The 26,533-nt window shown below is 38.6% G+C and overlaps 2 protein-coding genes and 1 long non-coding RNA gene across 6 annotated transcripts in view; all 3 read left to right on the plus strand.

Annotated features, from left to right (window-relative positions):
• The window catches only part of LOC146500345 (CD209 antigen-like protein A), a 231,089-nt gene that overhangs the window by 194,195 nt on the left and 10,361 nt on the right, over positions 1 to 26,533 (plus strand). Inside the window, exon 1 of one of the 3 annotated variants that reach the window (XM_085135259.1) lies at positions 25,727 to 26,533. This exon is cut by the window's right edge and continues 668 nt beyond it. The exons of the other annotated variants lie outside the window; for them this stretch is intronic. The gene's annotated coding sequence lies outside the window, so the exon portion shown is untranslated. Of the gene's footprint in view, positions 1 to 25,726 lie in introns of those variants that run through there. 3 annotated transcript variants of the gene reach the window in all.
• On the plus strand, positions 1,124 to 10,933 carry LOC146500350 (uncharacterized). Of its 2 annotated transcripts, XR_014869839.1 has the most exons (7): positions 1,124 to 1,203; positions 6,754 to 7,963; positions 8,759 to 8,960; positions 9,087 to 9,236; positions 9,333 to 9,514; positions 9,679 to 9,802; positions 9,949 to 10,933. It is a non-coding gene; the product is annotated as an uncharacterized LOC146500350 (long non-coding RNA). The 2 variants fall into 2 exon arrangements; XR_014869838.1 differs by having other exon boundaries at positions 9,087 to 9,514.
• LOC146500351 (CD209 antigen-like protein C) lies at positions 11,620 to 19,102 on the plus strand. Its single transcript, XM_085135255.1, has 6 exons — positions 11,620 to 13,901; positions 14,087 to 14,176; positions 14,409 to 14,606; positions 15,565 to 15,707; positions 16,074 to 16,177; positions 16,675 to 19,102. The coding sequence occupies exons 1-6, from the start codon at positions 13,832 to 13,834 to the stop codon at positions 16,817 to 16,819; spliced, it is 750 nt and encodes a 249-aa protein (XP_084991381.1). The 5' UTR covers positions 11,620 to 13,831; the 3' UTR covers positions 16,820 to 19,102.

Raw genomic sequence — 26,533 nt, forward strand, 5'->3', positions numbered from 1 at the left:
AGAGCGAGATGAAAAATAATTGCGTTCACGTTTGTAGTTGTGTCTTGTTATACAATATTTGAAATGAAAAAAACAAACAAAACACAAAATTTTTTGGAAATATTTATGTGTGTTTTCTTGTTTGTCTGATTGGGTTTTTTTTGTACTACTTGAACACTAAATTGGCCAATGCAATGACTCTGTCAGCAATGGCCCACAGCTCATTTAAGTTTGACAACCCTGATATTGACAGACGAGCAAACAAATCAAATTGATTACACCCTACCTTTCGTTTTAAGGGGGAAAACGAAAGGTGTCAGCTGAACTGTAGCTTTAAGTAAAAGTTGTAACTTTTGACTACTATAATAAAATCCTGGGTCCTAACGAGAACAAGATACTTGTCATTTGCATTTCATAGGTCTCTACCTAACTGCTAACTGGGATGTCAGGCCATGTTTGCATTTTTTTGTAACTGCTTATCCGTTTTAGGGCTGAAGTGCAGGACTCAACTACTGCTGAAAAATGTTTAAGCAAATACCCACTCAACTAAGAACTAATGATTACATCAACTTTCAGTAAAGCACATATTAATTGTTTGTTAATTAATTGTTTAATTGTTTTTTTAATTGTCTCGTGCTTTTACTGACTGTGAAGCACTATGGTCAACATTGTTGTTTTAATATGTGCCATATAAATAAATTTTGATTTGATTTAAAACATTGTAACATCAGTGAGATAATATCTTTGTGTACATTTTATTTGGCCTGTTTACAGAGTGACATCAAGAATTCACAAAATAGCTGTCATGTGCCAGGCCTGTGCATCCATAATGCCTCTTGTTCAATGTTTTTTGCAGAGAAAGTGTGTCCTGAAGGATGGATCATGTTCAGTCATAGCTGTTATGTATTATCTGAAAAGCTTGGTTCCTGGGATGAAGGTAGAGACGACTGCAGAAGCAAAGGAGCAGATCTGATGGTGATAGAAAGCCTTAAAGACAAGGCACAGCATAACTAGTATGCATGTGTCATTGTGTTTGTAAATAGTTATTCAAAATTACACTCCTCAAAATGTTTTATAGCAATTACTTTCCTCACTCTTTTAAACAATAAATATTTTACAGGCATTTATTTCTAGTTACATTAAGGAATATGCTTGGATTGGTTTGAATGAGAAGGAAGAGGAAGGAAATTGGAAATGGGTCGATGGAACTCCACTGAATCTAAAGTAAGTCTTCACTTTGCTCCAGTGGTCTCATTTGCTCAGGAAGGTTCGTAACTGAGTGATGTCACCCAGGAGAATCTGCATATCAACTATAGTAAATGCTGTTTGAATACTACAAATTCCTAGGAAATACTCATTTTTATTACCTCGTTTACAGTGTAGGGACTAACACGTTATTAAGTAATGCGTTACAGTAACTACGTTATTAGTGTGGTAACGAGCACGGTAACTAGTTATTATGCCAAAATCAGGAACGCGTTAATCGTAACTGGGATTTAGATAGGGTCGTTATTCCTTACTTCGTGTGGTGGCTATTGCGGAGCTTCCACAGATTCAGTAACATTAGCAAGTGGTGGAGACCAGCAGGTGGATGAGGGAAAGGGGAGGCAGGTGCAGGAGAGATCCGAGGCGGCCACCTGTCCGAGTGTCAGGTGAACTGAACTTCAGGTAAGAATTTATGACCTGCAGTCTATCTGGGTCAGATAGAAACCAAGTTTAGGTGGAGTTTATTTTCGTTGTGCTGACATTTTCGTACTGCGTACTAGCTAGCATGACGGAGTTTCTATACAGCTGGGTGGGTGCTATGTAGGGGTGCAACGATACTCATATCGATATTGAACCGTTCGATACAGTGCTTTCGGTTCGGTACGCATATGTATCGAACAATACAAAATTTTTAATTTATTTTATCAACTTTCCTTCTGACGGTGCTGTCTGTGTTGAGCGCTCAGTGGATCTGCGCTCGACAGTGCAGCCTAGGCGGAGTAGTCGAACGCAGATTCACTGAGCACAGCGCAAGCTAGCCAGACAGAAGTTAAGCTCTCCTTGCAACATGGCAAATTGAACCTCCCCCACCCTCATTCAGATCTGGCGTTTGGAACTATTTTGGTTTTCATGTGAAGTATGACCCTGAAGGTAAGCACGTCATGGACTAAAGTAAAACAGTATGTTGGATGTGCCAGCAATGCTCAATTACATGGGTGGGAACTAGTGTGTTAGCGCAGTTAGCTCGTTAACGTGTTGGCCGTCCAGCCCCACGCACGGCCATCCGCGGTAGCTCGTTAACGGAGATTTGCCGTGTTGTGGCGTTAACGTCATTTCAATGAGATTTACGCTGACAGCACTAGTGGGAACACAACGAATATGACTGCACATTTATGCTGACATCATCCTAGTGCAAAGACAAGTGGAAGCAGAGAAAAACAACAAGCACGCATGCTACAAACTTTACCCGTGTCATTTAGACAGCCGTTAGCACACGATTCTCCTTATGGGGACCTGATATGTTTAATATGCTGCTGAGAATATAGCCCAGAAGAAGCGTATAGTATAGCTTTTATTTTGGAAAGAGCCATTTCTCTGTAATAAACTCTCTTTTCCAAAGATGAGTGATTCCTCAATCAGATACAGGGCTCGCAAAATCGCTAGCGATTTTTCCAGTCGGGCTACCAAAATCTCTCTGCCCTGCCCGTCGGCCTATCGTAGGAAGGAAAAATCTATGTCAATGCTTTTGCATTCTTTCAGAAATGTAGCTGGGTAATTATGTCATTGGCATCGGTGAGCCACTGTCAATGTGACATATTGAAATCACGTTTGAATTTGCGCTTGTTTTTTGCTTTCACTTTGCAATCGCGTGAACTGTGTATAGAGAGCGACAGCTACTGATTGGTGAGTGACTGATAATTTGCGCACCAATTCCTCTGACATCCTCTTATCAATCATTAGCTTACTATGCAAACATGACAAGTGAAATCTCCCGCAGCAAGCTTAAACATGTGAGAGGTTGATCGCAGAGAATCGCTGAGCATTAAGTGAGTGCGTGTGTCAAAGCAGCAGGATATATATTTTAGTTCTGCTGAGCCAAATAAGACAGGTCAGAGTGAAGAAGTGACAGCCAAAGAAAAGCTTACCACAAAACAGGAAAAGTTATGACAAATCAGACTATAAGGCAAAAAGAAAGTGCAGCTTTATGGTTTCATAGACAAAAGAATTTCTGTGGCTGCAATATGACGAGCTAAATAACCAGGGCTGCACATAAGTGGTCCGCAGGTGTGCATTCGCTGTCAAAATAAAAAATGTGCACAAGATAAGAAGTTACAACGCGTGTTTGCGTACATAAGATTTTCTGGAGGAGGACAGACATTTGTTTAGAACTCTTAAAGATGTCGAAGAAGCTCCTTTAAGCAATTACTGTGATGTACCTCCGCCTCCAAAGAAATGTCAGAAGGAGTCCGAACCACAAAAGAAGCGCGTATTCTCGGAAAAGTGGTTGCAGGAGGTGAGCTGGCTTCAAACAAATGATGAACGCACAGAGAGGTGGTGCAGAATGTGCCGTGAAAATTTAATAAATGACAAATTAAAAAGGCATGAACTTTTTTTTTTTGTATCGAAAAAATATCGAACCGTGACACCAAAGTATCGAACTGAACCGAACCGTGAATTTTGTGTATCGTTGCACCCCTAGTGCTATGATGTTACTGATGTTGAACTTTATTTTGTTCATAAGGTTAATTATTAGACTTGCCAACCGTCCCCTAAAAAACAAAATTATCTCGTATTCAGAGAAAATATTACGTGTTTCATATTGAGGTGAAAAGAAATGCAGTTTGTCCCATAGCCTACTTCAGCTACAATGAAAAAGACACAAAGCTGGAATTATTCTGTGTCTTTGCTGCACAGCTGCCTTTTCTCTCATTCTCTCCCTCTCCTGTTTCTACTTCAATCATGAAACTGATCAATGATCAGCTGATCGGCTTTTCTGTCGCAAGTCACGTCTATCTTGTTTGTTTATCGCCCACTTTGCGCCAGAAAGAAGAAACCAGCGGAGGTCGCATTAAACAACAGCAGCATGTTTAAGCTTGATCAGCTGTTGTTAGAATTTATTCAATATTAATTTCTAGTATCAGCTGATGTTTGCTGGAGCCACAGCTGTAAAACCTGCTGGTCATGATATCGGTTTGGATATGTGGTGAGAGGGAAACATGAAGATGAAACCAGGAGATGTCCTTACTGAATCATCAGAGCTGAACAGGTGATGGAGAAACAGGTTTACCTTTTAGGTGACAGGAATGAATGAATGAATGAATGAATGAATGAATGAATGCTTTATTGGCCATATGCAGGTTGCCCCGCAGAGGAATAGCCCCCACACCACCACCACCACTTACACACACAACAAAGACATCACATGGGAATATAGTCGGAGATCGACAGCGTTACAGAGAAAACACTGAAAAAAGTACACAACAATGGGAAAAATACAAGAGATAAAAAAGAGACCTCTACTCATGCTGGGCACCTATGAGAGGACAGCATGAGAACAGGAAACAAAAAATACTCCTCTGCACAAAAAAGCACATAAATGTCCACATTACAACATTGGAGCACGTGACAAGCCACAGGGTTGGGTAGGGGGTGAGGAGTAATCCGAAGGAAACACAGCAGTCCTCCTGCACAGCGCTACCATTCCAGTGCGGCACACAGACCCGCCGTCTTCCCCCACAGGAAACAAGCATCGAAGGCGTTTGGAGAGGGAGGGGGATGAGTGCGTGCTTATCAGTGTAAGTGTATGTGTGTGCGTGTCCAGAGTTCAGCTGAGACAGTGTCCTTCGCCCTATCAGGCTCGGTAAACAGTCTGCTAGCCAACCCAGGTGGCCTTGGGATGGGAAGAATAGTCATCACACAGTCGTTATCAGGGAGTTGTTGTTGTTCGGCACTAGCCTTGGGCCCGCAGCTGGCACCATGGTTTCCACATGTTGAATTCGTAGATTTTTCTGTTATGCCAGCAGCTCAGGAGAATTTAAAGCTGTTCATTAACACTCAGACGCTGGTCTCTCGATCTCCCGTTGGAGAGCCACGAGCCTCCCCATGATGGTATCAAACTTCTGTTCCGTGGTGTTGTCATTCTTTTGATTCTGAGATCCCACAACTGCAGTGACCCGTTTTGTGATGTGATCCAACTTTCGCTCAAGGGTCTCAATTTGAGCAGGCCTCTCTCTGATGTATCCCACCATACGCTCAATGGTGTAATTTTGAGCCTTCACAGCAGCTGTAAGCGTCTCCAAGGTGTTAACCATGCTGCGTTCGTTGTGAGAGGTCGCGCCTTGTCCCATCGCTTCGATTCCAGCGGGCAGCCTTGGGGGAGTTTGAACAGCCGGTTCCGCTCTCTTATTTCTCTGATAAGTCAGGGCCAAGCCAGCTCCGATCAGCAAGAACCCTGTTATCATGGTTCCGAATAGGTAGACATCTTCAGCGTCCTCGATCGACAGTCCCGCCAGGCACATGACCCTCCAGTTCTGCCACCCGTCCATCGTGTATCCGGCAGGGAAAGTCCCTCCAGGGCACTCGGGCTCTCCCGAGCCCAGACTTCTCGTTGAGAAGAGGGTGTCAATAGCATTCAGACCAGTTGATCAAATCCATAATTCTCTTTTAGGTTTTAGAGAACGACAGTGAGAGACTGTTCGAGGGAAAGTAATACACATGAGACAAGACAAGGACACAAGAGGCTAAGCAGGGAAGATAAGGGGAAGGAGGAGAGGAGAAAAAAGTGTGACCGCCTTCGCCAAGAGCCAGAGAAGAACAGTTGAAGGGAAGTTATGAACTGTTTCTGAGAGACAAATAACACCAGGATCATTTTTTTTATGTAGCTGACAGCTGGTAACTGTGCAGGGGTGGGTCTAGCAAAGTTTTGCCAGGGGGGCAGGTGGGGCATTAACAGGGAGAGGGGGCTATAAGTCCAAAATTTTGTAATAGCTGTACAAATGTAGAAGAAGACAAAACATTTACCTTGAGATAACAAACAGTCTCTAATATGAGAGCATTAGATTTAGAGCAATTGGCAGTAAATTGAGTGCCACATATTTTAATAAATCTGGCCCTAAATATTCCTTCTCCTTTAATGTCACCCTTTGTAATTAAGTTTTATTTTTCACAGGTTTCAAAGGTTGACCTCTGTAAAACAGTAGTTTAAGAAATCATGGTGCTGAAGTCATATGCCCAATTTGTAGTCATTTCCTGGACATTGTTATTTTAACATGGCAGACATCCAGTGACTTTGTTAAAGAGAGTAGAGAATGTTGTTCGGGTTCTCAGCACACTGCTCTTCTGTTTTTCAAAGTCCTTATCAATTCTCCTACCCACCTGATAATATGTTCAGTAAGGAAAACTGGTTTGGAAAGGTTTATAACATGTACTTTTGGAACGTACACTTTGTTTGAATTTATTACTTTTACTGAATTTTCAGCAGAAATAAGCTCATTGGTGGACTGAGCTGTCAGTGGGTTTAGTCAAACTAGAAACTGCTGAGTTGTATTTAGCATAGCCTATACGGTCAGAGGAACCGCTCAGCAAATGACCACAGTTATATTGCTATAAACACTGCATTAAAAAATATAAAATTAAGCTGATGTTTCTTTGCTTTTTGGGTTTAGTTTTTTGTTTTGTTTGTTTAGTTTTTTTGTGTTTTGTATTGTTTTTTTGTTTTGTTTTGGGTTTTTTTCGGTCTTATAAGTCTTTTGTCAAATACAATAATTCTCTTGTTCACTGACTTGTCAGGAACTGGGTGGCAAAACAACCGGATAACGGTGGTGGAAACCCAAAGTGGGGTGAAGAGGACTGCGTTCAAGTACAAACTGATGCATCGTGGAATGATCTTTCATGTTCAGCCTCTATAAAATGGATCTGTGAAAAACATACAACAGAATAATTCATTGACCACTGTCTGACATGTATTTACTAATTGAGCTGTGCCTTTTATTTTATCCTACATGTCATTTTCACTCCATTTTAACTTCTTTTTTTTTTTGTAGCTAAAAATGTGCAACCTTTTAAATCTAAAGTTATGTTTATGCCAGTAGAAATACCAGATACTTATGGTATTGTGTGTATTCCAATATCATTTAAAGAAAAAAAGACAATCCCTTGTTAGGGAACAAATAAAAATAAAGTCTCAAGTCGTGTGTGCTAGAGAACAATGGCTGCAGTCACATTTAGTCTGAGCTCAGTGGGTATCTAATGATCTAAACCCATCTCAACAGTGACACCTGCTGGCCAGTTTGGCTATTACTACATCTTGATGATGCTGTTCTGTGAAACAATGACACAGAAAAGCCTAGCAAAATTCAAAGCAAAAATACTTATTAAACCAGACTGTCAATAGTTGTGACCATCACATGTTTTGGAGAAACAGGGAAGGAAAAAAATGAGACTCTTAAAGACAGAAAGCAATGACTGTTACAACCGGTGTTGTAAAATTCTCAGTCTGTTAACATTCATGTTGCTCACTATAAATCAAATTATAAAATAAAGTATACAGGAAAACACCGCAGTGTTTACTGTAATAGCCACAAATATTTACAGCTGTTTTTTTGGGCTTGGTCATCTCTTGTTTTTTGCTCACAGCCCTCAAAGTCTGGATGTGTTTGATGTTTACATTTTCTGGGAGTTTGTGTCATCGGGTTTGTTCTATACACTGTCAAGCAAAGCAAAAAGCTGGCATAAAAAGATTTAATTTTTAATTAACTTAAAAAATAGTCGCGGTACACCCATCAGCAGATAAACTGGAGCAGCCGGGATACCTAAAAAGTCACGTCCAGTGGGTGTGTGGGCGGGAGAGTGACGCAGGCGCTCCACCTCAAGTCACTACTGCGCAGCCTCTGGCTCCAAAAGTGCGACAGGGCAGCTTCCACAAGCGGGAAAATTCGGCTTCATTCTCACCATCTTTTATTGGTGAGAGCCCGAACTAGCATTAGCACAGACAACAATGGTAAGCCTCTACAAGTTTTTTTTCTCTTTTTTTTCTCCATCCAATTAATAACCCATCTTACAACTGTACTTATCTCCTTGATCCAGTCACCTGGCTCTGGACTTCCAGTAAGTGCGCTGGCCTTTTCTTTTCCCACAGTTCAACTCTGGGTTTTCCTCTCTTTTTTTTTTTCTCTGCGTTTCTTGATCTTAGCAGTAGCTGCCTTCAGTCCTTGTGGCTGAGATGGGAAAAAGAACCACGTGTATGGGCTCAAGTAGTGGTCATAAATATTTTGTACTTGTAAACAGACTGCATAGTTTTGAACTGCCCAAAATATCAGAAAATTTTAGGTTTGTGTATCCATAGATGAGAATTTGTGTTTATAAACAAATATTTACACAAGTTACAATTTTTACAGACCAAAGTTAAGGGACCTAGCTTGTATGAGCCTTATGGGTATTTATTTAGAGATCCTCCAGCTTCAAACTGGTTACCCTTCTAGGACCTGAAGCTCAGTAAAGCACCACTCTGACAGCCAAACCCATCTGTTCTCTGGTTGGATTATTAAATTTGTGATTGACATGACACTGACCACATCTTACATTTTGAAGAAGTTAATTTGGTTAGTTTGTACAGTGTATAATTTGTTGTCTGTTCATCCAGCTTGCAACAGATTTGTTTACACTCACAATACTTTACTAGTATTTTTGTCTATAATAGTATCTTCTATTCACATTAGTATTTACCATCTATGTTATTTCATTATAATTTAAGTTTAAGTCTGCTTTTCTCTTCTATCTCTTATTGTTTTATCAGACATGTCCCCCAACAATGCCCAGGACAAGGTAGTCCTAGGAGGCTGGCTCACCTCCAGATGCTCCAAGTACCAAATTTGAACTCTCCTTTGAGAAGGGTCTTATGGCACATTTGCAAAATGTGTCAGTATGGCTGACAAAAAGGCTGTAGCCATTAAAATAATGAAACACGAGAGCCCAAAGACCCATTGGAAAACCAAGAGGTAAAAACTGCTCCCTAGAATTTCAGTTAGAAAGATGTGTGCAGTGGATGTAAGGATTGTGATGAAATGCCTATGAAATGTTTTTTTTTCTGTTAAACTAATGTAAAAACCATCTCATGTTTCTAGCTCACTGCCATGTGAAAACGTAACGCCTGTAACTCCAACAAACCAAATATATTCCTGAGTTTGAATATCTTTAAAAAGTCTTTTTGACTTCATAAAGGAATAAATTTCAAACTGCTCAATTAAAAGGCGATTCGTCCCATCGTCGTGCAGGTATGATTAACTCCATGATTCTTTACATTAATGCTCTGAAAGTGGATACTGATCAAATTTGAATCGTAACATGACATATTCTTTGATACCTCTCAGACTGGAATAGTGCTTAATCACCTCAAGTCTCTTGGAACAATACACGCAGACCTGAAATTATAAAATGTAATGTTGGTGAAATATCACCAAGAGCCGTACTGAATAAAATTATTGACTTTGACCTGGCCTATGACACCTCAGCTGCCAAAGTGGGGCTCTTACATTCAGACCTGTCCGTACTGGTAAGTAGCTGGAATCAAATTTAATCTCTTCCTCACACAGTCACACAAACTCCAGTGTTTGTGATTTCTGTTAGGGGTTTCTCAGCTGTAGTATAAATAATACTTATCCAAATGGTCAACATAAACAAAAAATGTGACAATCATTTCTCTTTGTCGTCCATCAGGTCTCCGGAGATTATTCTGGGGCTTCCATCTACAAAAGCCATAGATGTATGGTCCCTGGGCTGCGTGGCTGTGAGTCTGTACACTGGTTGCTTGCTGTACCCTGGGTACAGTGAGTATGCCATGGTAAGTAAAGCAATACAAGAGCACTTTTTATTTCTTCTGAAGAATTTGATTTCAAGCTTAATAGAAAAGATTGATAATATAATGTATGTCAGTTAAAAGTCTGTGCTGGACTCCTAGTTTGATTACATGTCCTGCTGTGCTCTCAGCTGACATACATGATGGAAACTCAAGGACAACCCCCAAAGAAAATTTCAGACTGTCTTTTCAGACATCTGAACTGTATTTCCAAGAGTCTGGGATTCAGTTCGTGGAGAAAAGATGAATAAATCTCTGGATGACCTCTTACAGTGGGGCAAAAAAGTATTTAGTCAGCCACCGATTGTGCAAGTTCCCCCACAGGAACATAGCACAGGAACAGAGCAGGAGGGAGAGGGAGAGTGAGAGTGAGAGCCAGGGACAACAACAAGAGACAACATCGTCACATTAGAAAGGTACAGATCGTTGAAAATGAGTGACACCACGAAAAGAAGCAAAATGTGGAACCATTTCAATTTTGTTGACAATACATAGGCAGAGTGTGGAGTCTGCTAGAAAAGGATATCATACAGAGCCGGCTCCATAAACAACCTGCACAGGCACCTGAGAACTCTCCAACCATCAGTGCAATGGGAAGATAAAACACAGTCAGTTGAGTGTGATATTAATGAAGGTGCTAGTGTGTCTACTACAACTGTTGCTGTTGCTGCATCTACAGCATCTTGCAGTATAACACCACAACCACCTAAACCAACCCAGAGCTCTATTAGACAGTTTTTGCAGAAGTCTGTGATGCCAGCAAAACAGAACCCAATTGATAAAGTCCTGGCAAAAATGATTGCACTTGATTTCCAACTATTTTCAGTTGTGGATGATAAAGGATTCAGAAAGTTTATTCATGCGCTGAATCCTATGTATGCAATTCCAGGCAGGAAAACACTGTCGCAAAAAATCATCCCAGGCCTACATGAAAATATGTTTTGCATATTTTAATTTATATTTTATTTTGTTGTGGTTTGCCGTGTTTTGTTTTGTTTCACTTTAAATTTGTGTAAAAGGAAAACCTTGAGAATTTAAATAGTTAAAAGTTGAATTATAAATAGTTGTTTTTTGTATTTTATAATTTATTTTTTACATTAGTAAAATTAGTATTAGTATTACTAATACATTAGTATTAGTATTAGTAAGTGAATAAATAAAAGCATACAATAATAATAATAATAATAATAATAATAATAATAATAACTTTATTTATAAAGCACTTTCAAACAAAGTGCTGTACAACTAAAGAGATAAATAAAATAAAAGCAAAACATAGCAATACAGGTAAAAGACACAATACAAGTTAAAAACAATAAAAACAACAATAAAAATTTAAATGGTTGTGTTTCACAGAATTTGTTTTAAAACAATGTAAATAATTTACTTAAACCCTGTGAACCCAAATACGGCTGATGAGTAATAAAAATAAAACAAGATAACAAATTAAAACGAGCATATACCAAAACAGGAATGAGGTTAATCAATGACTGAAATGACAGCATGGTTTACAAGGCAGAGACAGAGCATGTCATAAATAGCATTCTACCAATACAAGTCACCACACATCAAAACCACACATTGGCCTGTATGTAAGGCATGCAAAACAACATTTTCTGGGCAAAACTGCCTCCTTCAATTAGTAAATTTTAATTTATTTAAATTTATTAACCTTGCCGGTGTAAGGCTTTCAAACAATCAAATCAAAAACAACCCTTAAGGTGAACACGTGTTAAACCCAACAGTGTTAAGTGCAGAAGATAGGGTAAATAGCTCGGTATTTCATATTTTATATATATATATATATATATATATATATATATATATATATATTAGGGGTGCAACGATACACAAAATTCACGGTTCGGTTCAGTTCGATACTTTGGTGTCACGGTTCGATATTTTTTCGATACAAAAAAAAAAAGTTCATGCCTTTTTAATTTGTCATTTATTAAATTTTCACGGCACATTCTGCACCATATCTCTGTGCGTTCATCATTTGTTTGAAGCCAGCTCACCTCCTGCAACCACTTTTCCGAGAATACGCGCTTCTTTTGTGGTTCGGACTCCTTCTGACATTTCTTTGGAGGCGGAGGTACATCACAGTAATTGCTTAAAGGAGCTTCTTCGACATCTTTAAGAGTTCTAAACAAATGTCTGTCCTCCTCCAGAAAATCTTATGTACGCAAACACGCGTTGTAACTTCTTATCTTGTGCACGTTTTTTATTTTGACAGCGAATGCACACCTGCGGACCACTTATGTGCAGCCCTGGTTATTTAGCTCGTCATATTGCAGCCACAGAAATTCTTTTGTCTATGAAACCATAAAGCTGCACTTTCTTTTTGCCTTATAGTCTGATTTGTCATAACTTTTCCGTTTTGTGGTAAGCTTTTCTTTGGCTGTCACTTCTTCACTCTGACCTGTCTTATTTGGCTCAGCAGAACTAAAATATATATCCTGCTGCTTTGACACACGCACTCACTTAATGCTCAGCGATTCTCTGCGATCAACCTCTCACATGTTTAAGCTGCGGGAGATTTCACTTGTCATGTTTGCATAGTAAGCTAATGATTGATAAGATGATGTCAGAGGAATTGGTGCGCAAATTATCATCACTCACCAATCAGTGCTGTCGCTCTCTATACACAGTTCACGCGATTGCAAAGTGAAAGCTAAGAACAAGCGCAAATTCAAACGTGATTTCAATATGTCACATTGACAGTGGCTCACCGATGCCAATGACATAATTACCCAGCTACATTTCTGAAAGAATGCAAAAGCATTGACATAGATTTTTCCTTCCTACGATAGGCCGACGGGCAGGGCAGAGAGATTTTGGTAGCCAGACTGGAAAAATCGCTAGCGATTTTGCGAGCCCTGTATCTGATTGAGGAATCACTCATCTTTGGAAAAGAGAGTTTATTACAGAGAAATGGCTCTTTCCAAAATAAAAGCTATACTATACGCTTCTTCTGGGCTATATTCTCAGCAGCATATTAAACATATCAGGTCCCCATAAGGAGAATCGTGTGCTAACGGCTGTCTAAATGACTCGGGTAAAGTTTGTAGCATGCGTGCTTGTTGTTTTTCTCTGCTTCCACTTGTCTTTGCACTAGGATGATGTCAGCATAAATGTGCAGTCATATTCGTTGTGTTCCCACTAGTGGTGTCAGCGTAAATCTCATTGAAATGACGTTAACGCCACAACACGGCAAATCTCCGTTAACGAGCTACCGCGGATAGCCGTGCGTGGGGCTGGACGGCCAACACGTTAACGAGCTAACTGCGCTAACACACTAGTTCCCACCCATGTAATTGAGCATTGCTGGCACATCCAACATACTGTTTTACTTTAGTCCATGACGTGCTTACCTTCAGGGTCATACTTCACATGAAAACCAAAATAGTTCCAAACGCCAGATCTGAATGAGGGTGGGGGAGGTTCAATTTGCCATGTTGCAAGGAGAGCTTAACTTCTGTCTGGCTAGCTTGCGCTGTGCTCAGTGAATCTGCGTTCGACTACTCCGCCTAGGCTGCACTGTCGAGCGCAGATCCACTGAGCGCTCAACACAGACAGCACCGTCAGAAGGAAAGTTGATAAAATAAATTAAAAATTTTGTATTGTTCGATACATATGCGTACCGAACCGAAAGCACTGTATCGAACGGTTCAATATCGATACGAGTATCGTTGCACCCCTAATATATATATATATATATATATATATATATATATATATATATATATATATATATATATATGTGTGTGTGTGTGTGTGTGTGTGTGTGTGTTATATAAATGTTCCTCTCAAAACTCTTTTTTTCTTTTACAGATTGTTTTCTTTATCCTTTCACATGGCTATATAAATACACAGGGCAAGAACAGATCCAGTTTCAGTGGTAGCAGCTGCACAAACCAAATATTAAGTAGGTGATTTTCTCTACGTTCACACTTAATCTGTCCTGTGCTGCAGAGCTGAGCTCTCATAACCACATCCACCTCCTTTCATGCAATGGAAGAAATTTATGTCAATACTGAACATCTCAAATGGGTGAATCCAAGACATTCAACAAATCACACAGGTAAGACAGAAGTCGCACAAATTGAGGGGGGGGGGGGGGGGGGGATGCTTAAAAAAAAAGAAGAAGATGCTAAAAAAAAAAAAGAAGAAAAAAGATAATGGGTGTTTTAACATCTCTACTGTTTTACACTTTGTTGGGGTCCCTGATTTATTTTATATATTTATTTATTTTTCCTGTCTTTTCAGGTCAAAGGAGTTTCTATTTGGTTATTATTTTGTGTCTGAGCCTGCTGAGTGTCTTCCTGTTGGCTGGACTTGTCACTCTTGGTTTCTTCTGTAAGTTGTGTTGGTTATTCATATCTTTTCTAATGATCACAAGCTTTTCTTTTTCTTTTTTGGATAGCCCATATTTTACCATATTTCTAATGAAATATGAGTAAACTCAATAATGTTTGAATAAAGGAAGACTCACAAAGTAAGCTAAATAAAACATTTTAGGATAAAATTAAACAGAAGAAGTCAGACGCAAGAGTCTCAAAAACATGCATCCTACTTTTCTTTGTTTTAGATCATGATTCAAGGAAACTTCTGTCTGCTATGAATAACCAATTTTCCTCAATGAGTGAGGAGAGAGACCTTCTAAATGCAAATGTCTCTGCCATGAGTGACCAAATTTCTTCCATGACTAAGGAGAGAGACCTGCTGCAAGCTGACCTCACTGAAATGACCAAAGAGTTGGAGAGGCTGCAGAGTTTGTTCAACCAGAGTGAGTCCTTGTATGAGCTGTTGTGTGGCTCTTGTTTTAGTATTAGAGGTCGGTATTTTCCCTGGTTATGTATTTTCTCTGTTCGTAGCTTCTTTTTGTAATCATATTCATAGGTTATATTCTAGCTGAGTCTATGTGCTTTGGTTATTTAATATATTATCTGTCTCATAGTCATATCTCTATGTCTGTCCAGTTTCCCTGTTTAGTTGTGTCAGGTTTGTATGTCTTAGTCCTGACCTCAGTGTTAGTTACTTCTTTTTTATTTACATAGTCTCTCATTCCATGTGCCTTATGTTTAGTTTTACTTCCCCATTATATTATGTTATGAAATGTATATCGTATTCCATTTGTCTTTCAGTATTTTCGCCTTGCAACTACTCCTCAGCCAAAACTGAACTGACCTAGCCTGCACAGGCATGCCATAATACTTCAAATATAACTTGGCACTCAGACGTTTAGGTGATAAGTTACAGCGCTGATGTGTGTGTCTTTTTTGTTCCATGGTTATCCATAACCATGATTTTAATCACACTTTGGAGAATGAACCCAGATCGAGCTAACACCAGGATGATGGCCAAAATTTTGGGGGGTAATGATGCTCCTTAATGATGCTCTTTCAACTTCCTAAATCACACATTTCTGATAATATAACGACAGCAGTAGTGTTAGAGCATTTATCTAAATATTTATTTTGGCTTTGGCATTAGTTAATGTGATGGCTGGCTTTGGCAACAGGGCATCAAAGCAGTCAAGGCGTAATTTGTGAGCCGTGGTCAAGCCAGTGACAATTTGATCTCACTGAACAAAATCAATGGAATATGATAATATGATGAAAAAGAAGTCCAGAGGAATTAAAAGTCTTTTCTGCCAAAAGATCCCAGTTAATTAAATAGAGATGTGATGAGCATTACAGGTTATTTGCTGGTCTGGATTGTCTCTTGCTTGATGTTTCTTCCAGAGAAAACGTGTCCTACAGGATGGGAAATGTTCAGTGGTGTCTGTTATTTCCTCTCTGGAACCTCTGGTAACTGGAATGAAGCTAGACGGGTCTGTAGAGACAAAGGAGCAGATCTGATGTTGATAGAGAGCTCTAAAGAACAGGTACAGTGCATGTATATTGCAATTAATGTATTCATTCATTTTATGTGTTTCTGTTAACCTTTTCAACATTCATTCAACATATCTGAACATAAAACCCAGAAACATCTATTATTCAGTCTCACTGTGGAGAGTTATTGTTATGGTTAACTAAAACTAAACAAAAAACTAACTGAAATATTTTTTGAACTTTGAAAACAAACTAAAATGATTTTTTTTTTTTTTTTTAATGTAAAGATTAGTTATTGGATAGTTTAGGATTAGTTAGTTTGGTTAAAAATTATTACAATTTAAATAAACAAAAGGAAATAAAAATAATTAGAAAAATGAATTCTGGTTAAAAAATGTTGTTTCTTTCATGTTTAACAGAACTTTCTCATTACAATCATTGAAGATAACACTTGGATTGGTTTGACTGACAGTGCAAAGGAAGGACAGTGGAAATGGGTAGATGGAACTCCACTGACTCTGGCGTAAGTCTTCACTTTGTTTCAGTTTATTACATTTACTGGATTTCCAGCAGATGTGTTTTTTTATGAACATATATGTATGCAAAATAATCTCATCCGTAAGCTTACATGTCAGGTGGTTGAGCCAAAATAAGGGCAAAAGGTTAAAGATGGATGCTACTGATTTTTTAATTTTTTTTTTTTTGGGGGGGGGGGACAAAAGAACTCAGTTATGACCTTTTAAACATTTCATGACAAATACATCGATCCATCCATTTTCCCCACCATTCAGCTTGCACACATGTCTTTGGACTGTGGGATGAAGTGACAGAGAACCCACACAGGCAGAGAAAATGCAAACTGCACTCAGAAAGGACACAGTAGATTTGAATCCATGCAACGCTGTTGACAACTGCACCAGACAGTGGGGTCATTGTCATATTTTTTAAAGGGAATTAAATCCCCACACTCAAATTCTTCATCTTACTGATATGTTCTTATATAAAACCTTCATTCTTTAGGAACTGGGCGACAAATGAACCCAATAATGGAGGCTCACCGAATAGTGAAGAAGATTGTGTGCATATAAGAGCTGAAGATCGGAGGACTTGGAATGATATTTCGTGTACAGCTTATATGAAATGGATCTGCAAAAAACTACCATAACACCACTGTACAGTTTCTTAGAGAGCATATATTTCTACATGTTTTGACATTTTAACTGTGATTCTTGTTCTAGTCTACATTTCCATTTTAATGTTGTACTCTGTTCTGACTGCGTACATTTACTGTACTGTGTTTTTTAATGTAACCTTTCATTGTTACGCTGATGACCTGCAGCTTTATGTTCCTTTGACCATTGGAAATTGTGCTGAAGTCTCTAAACTAGAATCTTGTCTATCTGCAATTAAGGGCTGATTATCTGATAATTTCTTGCTCCTAAATACTGATAAGACAGAGTTGATGGTCATTGGGCCACAAAAATTTCAGCACTTGTCCCAAAATTTCATCTTGAAAACTGATGACAGGTGTCAGAAATTGCAGGGACAAGGTAAAAAAACTTGGGCGTGTGGTCTTACATGGTGCTCTCCTTCGAGTCTCATGTAAAAGAGATAACAAAGACCGCCTTTTATCATTTGAGGAAGATAGCCAGAATCAGATACGTTTTTCAAGCGACACTGCAGGGGTTCCTATCCATGCATTTGTGTCTTCATGTATTGATTATTGTAACACTCTTCTTTCTGGGCTACCAAAGAAAAGTTTCAGAGATCCACAGATGGTGCAAAATGCAGCTGCTCGCATTTTATCAAGAATTGGGAAATTTGAGCACATTACCCCTAGACTGAGATCTCTTCATTGGCTACTTTGTCAGGTTCAATCAGATTTTAAGGTCCTGCTGCTCACCTACAAGGCTTTAAACGGATTGGCACCTCTGCGACCTTTTACACCTTTAAGTTCCATCCAGTGCTCCACGATCTCAGGACTCTGGCCTTCTAAAGGTTCCTAGAGCCAGAAAAAAGACAATTTTTTAGTTTTTTTTTTTAGTTTTTAAAACTAAGTTGAAGACACATTTGTTCACCCTATCCAACATGTTTTAATTCTATGGCTTTTAGTTTTTTACATTTTTACTGTTTTTAACTTGTATTGTTTTTTTTACTTGTATTGCTATGTATCGCTTTGATTTATTTATCTTTTTAGTTTCAAATAGATGTACAGCACTTTGTTTGAAAGCGCTTTAGATAAAGTTATTATTATTATTATTATTATTATTATTATTATTATTATCATTATTATTAGGTGCAAATTTATATTCATGGCAAAAATAACCAGTGGTTGTATGTTATTTGGTCAGCAGAATGTATTTAATTCAGAGAATCAAGCACAATGCCTCATTAAGAAACATACAAAAATTGTATTTTTTAAGTACTGGTAAAAAACAAACAAACCAAATTTTAAAAAAGAAGAAGAAAAAGAGGGTGGCCCACTTTTGTCTCATTGTAGCATTACAGAAGCTACTTCAGTTTACTCCATGGTATCTGTTAACAGGGCAAACATTTCAAAACACCAGCACAGAGAGTTCTCTGTAGAAAGTCATGAAGAGTATGACAGAATAAACTTTAAAATAATTTTTGATAAACTTCTGCTTTACTTTAAAAAAAGTATGGCATTATTTTTGTGCCACTATTCTGAGCGCACGTAAAAACAATTTGAGCGCACATAAAAAAAACTTTGTCTTTGCAAGTGTTGCATTTTGAGGAGAAATTTATTTTGAGTGAACAAAATTAATTGCTGCGTGCAAAAAAATGTATTTCAGTGTTTGCTATTATCCACACACACACACACACACACACAATAGCAGCCGCAATGTGTTGCTCGCGCTCTCAACATTTCTGCCCGTGCGCGCTCAACTCTTTTTCTACATGGTTATATTTGTGCCACAAAACCAGCCAATCACAGACTTGGATGCAAAAATACCTGATTGGCTGTTCTGGTCTCCAATCAGCTTGAAATGACGAAATGCAATATCCCAGAATCCATTTCGTCCAAAACTCAAACGAGGCAGTGGCGGAGGAACACAGAGTGGCGGAGTTTGAAATATTACTCTTTCTGGGTCACAAAATAAACTTTTAAGATATTTTCATGCAAGAATTGTGCTGTGTGAACTTCAAATATCTGCTCGATTCATCAAGACATCACATATTTCCATAACTGCTCTAACGTTTTCGGAGATGCCTGTTACCCACCAGCTGACCGGGCGGTCACTCGGGGTAAACATAATATATAAGGCTGAACGAATGTGACCATCTTTGGGTTCTGTTAAGACAGGTGGGCACCACCATATATCTGATGTGAATGTTTTACACTGTTTTCTTGTCATGTCAGACTGCTTAAATCATTTTCTGAGAAGGTTGCGTGCGAAGGACCTTGGGGCCGGTAACAGCAAAAGCAGACAACATTCTGTGCCCCCACTCTTGTAGGAGGTAGAAAGACAGGGAGCCCGAGGTCATAACTTAGGCGCCATGACAGATAAGGGACTGTGAATGTTTAGGTTTACGACCAGGTGGGGGCCAGTAGAAAGTATAAAAAGCTGTGTAACACACCACCATTTTGAGACTTGCTGTGACCCTCTCATGCATCTCTCCCCATCCGGATGGTTTATGCTCATTGTGTGAAAATTGTATGGAAATAAAGGATTGTTGATTGAGCATTTATACACCGAGTATTGTCCTTCCTTCAGCCCAAAGATTCAAAGAATTGGGAGATTTCAACATGGTGAAGACAAAGACTGAGGTTTGGAAGTTCTGACTAAGGTGTCTGTGAGGTGAAGATGGGGAAGAGGTGGGCTGCATGAATGAGATTCTGAAAGAGAGAATGATGGAGAGCGCAAATTTAAACTATGCAAATTGGCAGCGGATTAATTCAAAAAAGGCAGGCAAGAAGGTGGTTGGGCTAGAAAAATTATGACATTAATGAGATTGCAAATGTTGAAACAAGGTTGTGATGTGGAGAATAGAAACACCCAGAAAAGCCGGAAGATGACATTTACAGCTCTTTCTTATTGAACTTAGGCATATGCTTCATTTAAACCCCTGAAAGTGGCAGTGTCTCTCCCAGAGCTCCAGTTTGGTGACATCTATGTGTATCTTGTAGAGAACTACTGCCAGAATGGAAGATTTCAAAGTATGGACAGCTACATGTATTTTCTATCTGGATTTGTAAATAATGCTGTCATGTCAGAGATGGAGAACAAGAAACTGTTCACCATTAAAGCAAAGGCAAGCACTACATAACGTCATGTCGAGTTTTTTTTTTGTTTTTTTTTTCCAGTGTCAGGTAAATCATTTCTATAGTGTAAAATAGCATCGATTTGGCCTGAAGTCAGGGTTAGCAGAAATGTTCACATGTTGGTGCTATACTATATGCCCTTTTGGCAGCTGTAAATACATGTAAATTACACTGGAGGAGAAAGGACTGCAGTACTGTTTTTTGCATGTCCCAGGAGCTGTGACATCAAATGAAAACTATGAATTGCCATCCCTACTCATTAGGGGTGCAACGATACACAAAATTCACAGTTCGGTTCAGTTCGATACTTTGGTACTTTGGTGTCACGGTTCGATATTTTTTCGATACAAAACAATGTTTATGCATTTTAATTTGTCATTTCTTAAAATTATAAATATATATTTTAACTCAAAAGTACAGTTTTTAAATGTAATGTTGCTGAAACAACAAAGTAATAAAATAATAAATCTATCTGATCGAGAAATCAGTTTATTACAGAGAAATGGCTCCTTCCAAAATAAAAGCTATACTATATGCTTCTTCTGGGGTATATTCTCAGCAGCATATTAAACATATCAGGTCCCCATAAGGAGAATCATGTGCTAACGGCTGTCTAAATGACTCGGGTAAAGTTTGTAGCATGTGTGCTTGTTGTTTTTGTCTGCTTCCACTTGTCTTTGCACTAGGATGATGTCGGCATAAATGTGTAGTCATATTCGTTGTGTTCCCACTAGTGCTGTCAGCGTTAATCTCGTTAAAATGACATTAACGCTATAACGCGGCAAATCTCTGTTAACGAGTTACTGCGGATTGCCCCGCACATGGGGCTGGACGGCGTCAACACGTTAACAAGCTAACTGCGCTAACGCACTAGTTCCCACCAATTGAGCATTGCATGGCACATCCGACATACTGTTTTACTTTTGTCCATGACGCGCTTACCATCAGGGTCATACTTCACATGAAAACCAAGATAGTTCCAAACGCCAGATCTGAATGAGGGTGGGGGAGGTTCAATTTGCCATGTTGCTTAGCTTAGCTTCTGTCTTGCTAGCTTGCACTGCGCTCAGTGGATCTGCAGTCGACAGTGCAGCCTAGGCAGAGTAGTCGAACACAGATCCACTGAGCGCTCAACACAGACAGCATGGTCAGAAGAAAAGTTGATAAAATAAATAAATAATTTTGTATTGTTCGATACATATGCGTACCGAACCGAAAACACTGTATCGAACGGTTCAATATTGATACGAGTATTGTTGCACCCTTACTACTCATAATGCAGCTTTCAAAAAAGTTAGGGCATTTCTCCTGACATAACTAAGAATCACCTGTGCAATAGATGCTAAAACAAAAGAAAGCCTTTTTCACATGTCAAAACATAAACTCAGTCTGTGACCAAAGAATTAAAACCCTTTCACCACCACTTTAAGACACCAAATGGCTTTATATGTTTATCAAAACATTACTGACTGGTAAGAATACTGCAAAAAATGTAGAGAAAAAAAACTGTAAGGCACAATAATGAAATGTGAAGGATTTATTTTTAATTTTACAGAATATGATTTCTGAAACAAAGAAAAGAGAAATGATACATAATAAAATATGATTCCAAAAAATGGACAGACTATAGTGAAGTCATACTACATACGCTTGTGTGTAATTATAGCATGCACGACTTGCACCTGTGATACAAGACCAAAAGCATGTCAAAATAAAATAAAGGAACACCATGACATACCTTTGTGGTAGTTGTGGTAGGAACCCCCTTGAAGAATAGCTGTGCTGAGGGAAATTTTGGAGCACTGACAAAGAAAAAAGGAAGTGACTACCAAAAAAACTCTAAAGCTTTATTTCCTTGTACATGTACATTCACAATAAAGGGCTATTCTATTCTATTCTATTCTATTCGGGGCATTAATAACTTAAAATCTTTTTATTGTTATTTTAGTAGTTGTACTATTAATGGAGTTTTGCATATTTTATGTAGTCAATTTCTGAAGTGTGGATTTTGACCAGGCACCCCTAGTACAGGAATGTCTGGAACCAGCTCTCCTTTTAAAGTCTCTGATCCTATGAGTATTACCCATTAGGCAAACAGAACTTGGATGGAGCCTGGTAGGAGACTCGCCCAGCTCTAGATGAAGCCATGCTTGCCAGGTTGGCCTTGCAATCCCCAAGCATCTGTAAATTTGTAAGGCCACATTTTTACCTTTACTGTTTAACCATGTCATGGTCCTGGGTTGATGACCCAGTGTTTTGAGTTTTGTATCATTATTGAACCTTGATTTTGTCATTGTTTATCCTCTTTTGGTTTCTGTTTCTGTGTTCCATGGTTGCTGTCTCCCCTAGTCAAGTCCATGTCTGTTATGTTTCCTGTTTTACTTTGAAAGTCTGTGTCCTATGTCAGTGTATTGAGTTTTACTTCCTCTTGGTCTTGTCATGTCAGATTACTCCCAGCTGTGTTCTGCTCCTGTGTCTCATTCCCCTCGTTATTCCTCAATGTATTTAAGCCCCGTGTTTCTTCATCAGTGTCACATCATGTGTGTTTCATCCCTCAGGTCATGTCAGGTTTCAAGACTCTGTGCAGGTCATGTTCATGTCGCTTGTTCTTGTATATGGTTCATAGTTCTTTCATGTCTTAGCACAAAGTCTTGTTCATAATTGTCAAAGCCGTCATAGTTTTCACAGTTCTTAGTTTCACCAGTTTAGGTTCTAGTTTAGTTTAGCCACTATCCCTGTTGTTTTGTCTTGCCTTTGTATCAGCCACAATAAAGGCTTGCCTTTTGTTTAAAGTTCAGTTCCACCTCCTTGCCTGTGTCTGCTCCTGGGTCCACCTCACTCTCCACCAGCAGACCATGACAAACCAATGATTAAAAAGGGAATGTCCACAATTTAGATTTTTGAATGTTTAATATTTCATTAAAGCAATTTAGCAGGAGCAGAACTGCAAATAAAATCATAAAAAACCTAATATGTTGTGTAATACTCCTATTCTGAACTAATTCTGATTTCTAATGGAATTCATAGCATAGAATAACCCTTTATCTGTTCTTTAAGTCTGACGTCATTAGTCTGGGCCCAAACTCTGCTGCAGGTCCACAAGTTAAATGATCACTGTGGCATCACTGAGAGTTGAAAAACTGTCTAAATTCTTTTATCTGTAATAAAATGATCAGTGTGGCTGCTCTACCAGGTGCAACAATTAAGTTTAACATCCAGGCATCCATGAAAATGGAATTTGACATTTAACGGAGTTAGAAGTTAGCAGGATGTTAGCTCGCTGGCGTCCATCTAAATACAATATAGCATGTCCTGACTGAGGGAATTCTGAAACGAATTAAAACCTGCAGCTCTGCTATCACTTCCGACATAAATGAAGACAGAATACTAAACAGCAGGGATGTTTTGTAGGGTTACTAAAGTTTGGTTAGCTGATATATAACAATATATACATGATTGCTAGTGACACAGCTTCGTTAGCAGCATAATATAAACAGTGAAGCTGGAGGGTGAATGCTAACTTTTTCTCACTTGATAAAAGTTAACGTGAGGATTCTCGATGGTCAGGGACCAATGCAATCGCTTGACAGGATGCTGTAAACAGACCAAACTTCAGTCAGGAGAACAACTGAGATAATTCATCCGCAATGCGAGGTTAGTCATTTATATACCGTATTTATGGGACCACAAGGCGCACTGTCGACAAACGGGTCTGTGTTCATACATAAGGCACACCGCATTATATAGCGCATTTAACGAAACAAATCAGTCAGAAAAGTCAAACTTTACTCAACTCATTCCGCTAGCTTCCTCCACTTCCATGCCATTAATTCATTAATATTGAATTCTCTGGTAGCTGCTCTATAAACACTGGAACAACAGTATATGTTATTCCAGTGTTTTTCTCATTTTTGCTATGTAACTTTGCACTGTCCACTTTCTGCTGTAACAAATTTCCCACGTGTGAGACTAATAAAGGTTATCTTATCTTACATTAATGACTAACCTCATATTGTGGCTGGACTATCTCAGTTGTTCTCTCCTACTGAAGTTTGGTCCGTTTACAGCAATTTTCCAGGCAATTGCATTTGTCAAAAAAAGTGGAAAAAGGTTAGCGTTCATTCTCCAGGTTCACAGTTTTATGCTTTGGTATGCTAACATAGCGGTGTCGCTAGCGATCACTAGCACAGCATTATATGCCATCTAGCCCAACTTCAGTAATCCTACAAACGTCACTATTGTGTAGTTTTCTCTCTACATTCATGTTGGAAGTGACGTTTTATTTTTTTATTTTTTTTATTTTTTATTTTTATTTATACGTTGTTTTTTTTTCCAGAAATCTCTCAGTCAGAACATGATATATCATGTTATGGTAACTAGCGAAACCAGTGAGCTAACTATCTACTAACTTCCTGCTAACTTCTAACTCCGTTTAATTTAATAAATTATATTTTCATGGATGCCTGGATGTTAAACTTAATTGATACACCTGGTAAAGCGGCAATCATTTACCAGGTGTATCATTTTATTAAAGATGAAAGAATTTACACAGTGTTTGTTTGGGACCTGACGTGGACAGAGTTTTGGACCCAGATTACTATGAGCCGCGAGGCTCCTGACTACGGTAGCCATAACGCTCAGACAATTCATCAAGCGGTGCAGCTTCGTAGCTTAGCAAAGTCGTACTAAAATATTTTTTGACAGATTTTTGAGTGCCGTGTACCACATAAAATCCGCTCGAGGTCAGTAAACACAGCCAGAATTCATAGATAAGGCGCACCAGATTATAAGGCGCACTGCCGATTTTTGAGAAAATTAAAGGATGTTAAGTGCGCCTTATAGTGCGGAAAATACAGTACTGCTGCATGGGCTGGGCTGTAGTTACATCGTAAGGGTTTAAAAACTGAGCTTTAAAATGAATAGCGGTAATGAAAACCGAGAGAGGCCGACAGTGATCACTGACTATTTGTAGGGGCTTTTGGAGATTAAATATAACAAGATACAAAGCATTAAAATATGTTAAAAACACAAAAGCCGGATTTGTCACGTCATCACTTAAAGACCGGTGTTGTGCCAAAAAGAGATTTTCTGCCAAAAATAGACTTCCGGTATTTGCCAAAAACTGATTGCTTGTATTTAAACTGCTATAAACAACTTGTTGGTCTATAATATGTGAAACATATGTCACATGTATCCTTCATGAATGATATCACGTCATCTTGAGCAACAAACAACATTCCTGTAACAAGGTAGAAGCTGCAATCAGTTTTTGGCAGTGACTTTTGTGTATCCTTTATTTATGCAGTTAAAAAAAATATATTGTTGACTTTAAAAATGTCTCTTTTAAGAGTAATCTGGCCAAGAGCACAGCTTAAATTCCAACAAATGCAAAAATAGTTCTGTAAACATATTTTAAGTGGACAATAGGGAGCTGAATGATTATAATGTAAGTACAATAACACAGTTACAAAGATACTTGAGAAACAGGTAATTTTTTAAAATTTTATATATAACACCTTTGTAATACCTGTTCACCAAAGTCTATTTAGCAGCATACATAACGATATTACACATAAAAAACACACAAAAACATTGGAAATCACTTTTTGCCAGGCAATCACTTTTTGGCACAACACCGGATTGCCAATGTACATGTAGAACAAAATTGTGAGTGCTCCACAACAGCTGGGCTGGAATAAAGTATAAATAGTAAGACAACAGGAATAAATAACAAACATATACAATCAAGAAGGATATAGTATACAAAAAAAAATAGAAAAAGTGTAACCGGTGTGATTCTGCATTGTGTCTGATAAAAAAGGTAAAAGAAAGACCTCCAAATAAATAGTTTGCCCACTCCAGCTCCTCTCCCACAGGGGAATTGTAGAAAAGGGCTGGCATTTATTTTTACATTAAACATAAAGTATGCATTTACACGTAACATATTTGACATAAGATAAAACAAAAACAACAACATGAAATCCGACATACCTGATAAAAAAAGGTAAAAGAAAGAAAGACCTTCAAGTAAATAATTTGCCCGCTCCAGCTCCTATGACCAAATACAAACAGTGGGGAAGAGGGTTAGCTCAACCCACCACAACTTCCAAGCTAGCAAGGAATATATATTCATGCTAGCATTTATGGCGCCTAAAACACATTTATGATACACACATAGTACACACTTATAACATCTAACAAAAAACAGGCTTAATAATGACAATAATTGAACTAAAATCGCAATCAGAAACATCCAGGTGGGTAAATATGCATTATATGTGTGTTTTAAGGTGTTGGAAAGAAATGACACCCACCTCTCCCACAGGGGAATTGTAGAAAAGGGGAGAGGCAAAAGGGGTACACTGTATTTATAGGATTGCACCAAAGAAGAAGAAGAAAAGAATGAGGAGGGGCTCTAACTGATAATGAACATAACTACAGGCTTGGAGGTCCTAAAAGTCAGGTATAAAAGGAACAGTTTGGGGGTTTAGAACACATTTTGTGTAATTATAACAAGATGTGATTTATGACCCTGTTACAAAGGCACACATTGCAGAACGGGTTGGGGTACGCAGGGGCCACTAGTGAGAACAG

This window comes from Neolamprologus multifasciatus, chromosome 16, assembly GCF_963576455.1.
Source record: "Neolamprologus multifasciatus chromosome 16, fNeoMul1.2, whole genome shotgun sequence".
Classification (NCBI taxonomy): Eukaryota; Metazoa; Chordata; class Actinopteri; order Cichliformes; family Cichlidae; genus Neolamprologus; species Neolamprologus multifasciatus.

Excerpts from the sequence above, each read along its gene's own strand:
- LOC146500351 (XM_085135255.1), top strand. The coding sequence starts at position 13,832 with ATGGAAGAAATTTATGTCAATACTGAACATCTCAAATGGGTGAATCCA. Across the intron at positions 13,902-14,086 it reads ACATTCAACAAATCACACAG|GTCAAAGGAGTTTCTATTTG; the intron begins GTAAGACAGAAG and ends CTGTCTTTTCAG. Across the intron at positions 15,708-16,073 it reads TAGAGAGCTCTAAAGAACAG|AACTTTCTCATTACAATCAT; the intron begins GTACAGTGCATG and ends CATGTTTAACAG.